We start from the raw sequence: 6,000 nt of genomic DNA on the forward strand, positions 1-6,000 counted from the left end.
CAACCAGATGGTTAATTAGCTCAGTTGGCTGGATGGCTGGATTATGGTGCAGAATGACATTAACGGTGCAGATTCAGTCCCCTTCTGTGGTGGTTCATGGAGGCGGAGCGGTGCACCTCAAGCTATATAACCACTTGTCTTTCTCTAACAGAGACATGGGGCTGAATTTTGCCATCGGCGAGCAGGGGCAGGGCCCGCTCGCCCGACGTCATCCCACCTAATTTAAATTTTCAGGAAGGCGGGGGCACAACAAAATCAGCTGTGGGCCCGCCGACCTGTCAATGGCCAATTGAGGCCATTGACAGGATCATTAAAACAATTAAGGGACCTGCCCGTCCAACCTTAAGGTTGGTGGGCAGACCAGGAGCTCCGGCGGGGAATAGAAAAAACATAAAACCTCATCCACCGGCGGGATGAGGTTTCATGTAGGGATTTAAACAGTTTAATAAAGTTTTAGTGAAATTTATTAACATGTCCCATCTCATGTCCCCCCTCATGTGACAATGTCACATGTTAAGGATTTTTTTTTTCTATTTTTGATATTTATACAACTGTCAGCGATCTCCGAGGCAACACTTAGCCTCAGGGAGATGTGCGCTCTTTCGTGCGCATGTGTGAAAGAGCACACTCTCTCGCTTTTGGGGAATCCCCCGCCCACACAGGAAGTGCATAGCGCTTCCCGCCGGATGTCATGCTGGGCGGGCCTTAATTGGCCCGCCCACTTAAAATGGCGGCGGGGCCCGCTTCTCCAGCGGGGATTGGCTCTCCGTCCGCCGGAAATTGGGTTGGACCCGCCCGCCCGACAGGCAGAAAATCTGTCATGGTAACTCACAAACCAGCCATTGACACATTTGAAAATATTGGAATAGTGCTAATGTTCTAACTCTTGACTTCTGGCTTTACTTACTGCTTTATTGTAGCACAAGCAGCATTCAGGAGCTGTGTGAATCTGCACATATATATGATTTCACACAACAGGGCACTCTTTTATCTTCATGAAAATCTGATTATTTTTGAAAACAACCAGCTAGAAAACTGGAGATGATGAAAGCTACATTTAGTTCAAACAGGGTTTTACTGATCAGTATTGGTTGGAGGTCTGGCTGGATGCTGACTGCTAGGCTAGACCCTTCTCTTCACTATACCACAATAATTCGCCAGACAACGGCTGGTGGACTACTGGACAATACAAGTGCAACCCTCACTAGATCACCAAAAACCAGACAAGCAGTTAGCAATGATTTGTAGATACAATTTAAAATAATATTTTTAAAAGTACTCAAATATTACAGGACGTCATTGGGAATTTCCTTGGGAGCTTCTCCATTAGCTGCCGATTATGTGGTTCATCCTTTATATGGACCTGCCAGTTTTATCTATTTGTAAAGCTTTTCTGAAACCCTCTTGATGCTCTGAGATTTGACTCGCTACTTCTTTCACTTTTTGTGCTCGATTAACTATTTTTAGGAATTCACCCTTTTTTCGTTTCCTTGTGCTTTGAAAGCTTTTTCTTAGGATTCCTTTCTTCGTAAATTTAAGTGATCCATATTTTGTTATGCTTTTTTAAATGAAATATATGTTCTGATCCTATCTGTAAAATAGGTTCAAATGCATTCTATTTTTCTTCTGTAGATCAATTTTTAAGTATCAACTCTAATTAATGTTGCCTGTGATTCTTTTCAAGCTTTAAAACCTGCCTTTCCAAAGCTCAATGTTGTTTTTGACTTTAGCTTTGACCTTGGCTTTGGCAATTTCAAGTCTAACGAATACACTGGCCCAGATTTTGTTGCCAAATCAGCAGAGAGTTTAATGGGACCCGGTGCTATGAATGTGTACATCATCAGGTAATTTTTGAGGGGATGGAAAAGATACCCCATGAATTGGAATGCCCCATGATTTGCTAGATGATTTGAGCCACTATATCATTAGTCTCATGAAAATGTCATCTCGCCCCCAATCTCCCCAAAAATTTCATGAAATTGTAGCATAAACAATGAAGCCTATTGAAATTGCAAAAACAGATGCCTATGTTTTTTTCCCTAAGCTTCACCAGCTGGCCTGTCAATCCGTGCACTTCAACAGCATGCATCTGCTTTTTCACTCTAAATGAAAGCTGCAGACTTTTTGTTTTCAATCTAAAAGGCTGGGGATTTAAATCACTTCAGATTATGACACTTAGAGTTCTCAAGCAGTGTTTACTTTTCTGCTTTGACTGCATAATAACACTTTTCCTAACAGGAAAAATACTTTAATACCTCTCAACATTTTCATAACGCTGCTGAATGCAATGGTCAACTTACCTTTACAGAACAGAGCCCATAAACAATTACTGCAGTAAAAACACACATACCTTACAATACAGCAATTAACTATTGAAATTAAAAGATCAGATTTTTATTTTTTGTCTTTCAAAGTCTGTCAATGAAAGAATTCCAGGAGAAAGGTGTCTGTTTTTTGGTTCCCCACTTGGGACTGGGGTTCCTCCATGGTTCACTACTCCTCTGAGATGTCACAAACCACATATACTTACAAAGGGGCCCAGCTCCACAAAAATTGCAGGGGGTGGGGGGTGTTTAAACTGCCCACCCCAGCAATAGAGCCAGCAAGGGCAGGAGTGCTGCTTGTGGGAGGGCTGCACGTATCCTTAACCTGCCCTGGATCAAATTGCCAGAAATGGGAATGAAGGCAGGAATCCTGGAATCGGGTCCTGATTGCCATTTTAAAAGGGCTCCCAAATCAGCCTGACGACAAAAATCTGGGCCTAATTGTCCATTAAACACAGCTAGTTAGGGTTGGAACATAACAGCACAAGTACCTGGTTAATGATGAGGTTTATGTTTTTGAAATGCCAATCAACCTCCCCAGCCCAGGAAGAGAACAATTGAAACAGAAGTCTCAAATTGTTACTAGTTTTTTTTTAATTCAGAATTTTCTCATTGATTTTATTTCTCTCTCCTTTCTAAATGAAAACTTCCTTTTCCCTCTTTTTTCTGCTTCTCTATCCTTAAAAATCTCATTTATTAAGGAGACGCAGTTCATCCCACCTTAACTAAAGTCTCAGGTGCCTCTTTAATAGCTCGCATTTCCTGCAGTTAACAGTACATACTTACTCTTCAGCTCGAAAAATGTATCAAAAAATGTGACGATGGGGCAGGTGGTGAGATGCCCCACTTTAGCAAATTCTGGCCAATTGAGTTCCACAGCTTTGAGGCCCTGGTAAAAATGAGTTAAGAGACTATGTACTGTGTCTTGATTTTGACACAAGGAAGATTCACAGAGGACTTTTAGAAGGAACATATTTTCAGAATTCATAAAAATTCTGTCTGGAAAAATATATATAATTTTATAATATGCCATTATCCAGGTTCAAAGAAATTTTCACTTCATTTTTGTTTTGCAGAATCTCAATGCAGCCGCATCTAGTTTCCTCTGTTCAAGGGAAAAGAAAGAGCTCCTTAATCAGCTGTATACAGCATATGGAATGACTCAAAATGCTTGCTCATAAAAGCTTATTAAAGATAATACTCCACGTTAGTGAGCAATAAATAGTTATTGGCTTCAATCAAGGTACGCTTTTGCTCTTCAATGTAGCCCCACCGCTTGTAGCAATTCTGTTTGTGTGAATGTAATTTGCCCACTGTGCACACAGGCCAGTGTAACAAATGAACAATGATAAATGAGTAAATGATAGAACATACAGAGGGTGATTCACAAGCGATAAGCCTGATAAATCACTCACAACTGATAAGTCCATCAATCTAGCTGTTCTGTTGAAGGGTCATGAGGACTCGAAACGTCAACTCTTTTCTTCTCCGCCGATGCTGCCCGACCTGCTGAGTTTTTCCAGGTAATTCTGTTCTTGTTTGAGATTAAAGCCCTGCACCTGTCGGTTGTCTGCAACCAGAATCTGTCACTTCAGTTATAGTTAAGTTGGATCGTACCCAATTTTTCCATTGAGGACTCTTTTCGAAGTTTAAAGCTGAGGCAGAATGTGTCAAGCTCAGCAAGCTGGAAAAAAGGGTTCACAGCAGTGGCAGAAGTTCTAGAGGCCGAGGGGATTAGAATTTAATGGCTGGTAATTGCAATGTGCAAACAATTGCTCAAGTTGCCCGAAAAAGCTGGTCCGCTTAATATGGTTTAAGCAGTGCCTTTGTAATTGCTGTCTGTCACAATGGAAAATGCCCACATTTTTAAATCTCAAACAAGTGTGATGTGATTTAAAAAGGCAGATTTACCTGTATATTTTCCCAAGAGTTTGTATCTGATGATCTAAGTACATATCCTCCCAAATTAAAGTGGTCCTTTAACTATATAGAGGACATTTTAAATAGCAAGGTAGAAGACTAGAGTTAATATTTTATCATTTCAACCCTGCTGAAAAGAACTGGTTAGATATTATAAAGCCCGAATTCTCTTGAAACCTTCTTGTAGAATAACAAAGTCAAACTGATACCTTGAGCTACTTACTTTTTCTTGGTAATAATATGCTTCATAAAAGCTGTTTCAGCCAAAGATTTTATTAAAAAATATTACATTTAGTTACATTTTAAATGCCTATCAGTATTTTTAAAATGAAACAGTGTGTTGTGGGGGTGTGGTGGGTGATCATGACAATTTAATGACGCTCCATGAAGTTTACTTGTGTTAGTGAACATCAAGGGCCTGGTAAGTTTGATGGGCCTAACCCTTTATGGAGCATTTATACAGGGATTACTTGTCAGTAGCTACTCTTTGATTTTCCTGAGGGATGGAATGAGCCTGTGTTGGAGGAACATGTATTGTGTGGGCTTCCAGACTGGTAATTCCTGAATTCCAGGAGGAATAGATATATCCCCTTCATGTACATGGCATAAGTCTGGAGGTACATAGAGGCAGGAATTGGCTTTATGGCACTGTCATTATCAAGCAGTGGTCTGGAATATGACAATGGAATTGGTACTACATTTTTAAAAGCCGAATAGCTTTATGATATATTATTGGTTAACATGCATACCTCTATGAATTAGTTGCTGGAACAAAATGATGTGAAACATTTTGAAAGACTGAAAAATGTTTTAACAGTATCTTACAAGTTTATTGACATGAGTTACCGATGGAAATTGATTCATTAAAGTTTACTGAAAATTATTAAACTTGTGTGTCTGAAGTCCAATTCATTTTAAAAATTCTAACAATTGAATTTAATAATGTTTTATTGTTAAGCATTAATTTAACTCCATTTGTCACATTTCATGGTCTAGCATTTGTAGAAATATTCCCACATTTCATATCTCATAACGCTTGGTGTTCACCGTAGCTTCCTGAGATTACAAATATACAATGATGATGTTTTATGTAAGCAGTACACTATGCAGTCAGAGTATCTCTGACAGCAACTTCTTAATTTCCACCCATAACATGCATGTCCAGAGACATTGCTGTCAGATTTAGCCTGTAATAACAGTGAGCACTTATAGCCTCACAGTTATTATTACAGCAAAATCGAAGTCAATATATTTTAAAATAACAATTTATAAAGATTGTTACTCAAACAGTGGAACACAAACCATGCTTACCATATGACTCTAAGGCAGTCTGGTACCACAGTGTATTGGAACAGCCATTCATGATAGCACAGTAAGAATGATTTGTTTAATGCTCATTCTATTTCAACTATGCTGCAGTGGGAAGGTTCCAAACAGGAGAGAAATCTCAGAGCATTGTGTACCTTCTTGTTTGCAGGAAGTATGACCAGAAAGACCAAAAACAGATGGAAAGAGAACAGGTAACAAATTGGTAATAAAAATAAATTGCACACTAATTGTTTGTCCAATTATCTTTGACATTGTGTGTTGGCCTGAGTGTGTGTGTTCATCAAGTGTGCTCGAGGAATTTCAACACATAACAGCTTCATGTCTATCTTTATTAAACCCAAAGTCCACATGAATTATAGAAAATTACCATCTATATGGCTGGATCATGATCCAGGACACCTCAACTGGGTCAGGCAATCAAGATGGA

The 6,000-nt window shown here is 39.4% G+C and overlaps 1 protein-coding gene across 2 annotated transcripts in view; it reads left to right on the plus strand.

Moving 5' to 3' along the window:
- LOC144679665 (adenosine deaminase-like) overlaps nt 1-5,132 on the plus strand; it is a 47,958-nt gene extending 42,826 nt beyond the window's left edge. For both annotated transcript variants that reach the window (XM_078540264.1, XM_078540265.1), the window contains exon 12: nt 3,401-5,132. In XM_078540264.1, coding sequence (XP_078396390.1) covers nt 3,401-3,505 — 105 coding nt within the window. In that variant the 3' untranslated portion in view covers nt 3,506-5,132. The remainder of the gene's footprint in view (nt 1-3,400) is intronic.
- The last annotated feature ends 868 nt before the right edge of the window (nt 5,133-6,000 follow it).

Source organism: Cetorhinus maximus, chromosome 4 (genome assembly GCF_964194155.1).
Source record: "Cetorhinus maximus chromosome 4, sCetMax3.hap1.1, whole genome shotgun sequence".
NCBI classification, from domain to species: domain Eukaryota; kingdom Metazoa; phylum Chordata; class Chondrichthyes; order Lamniformes; family Cetorhinidae; genus Cetorhinus; species Cetorhinus maximus.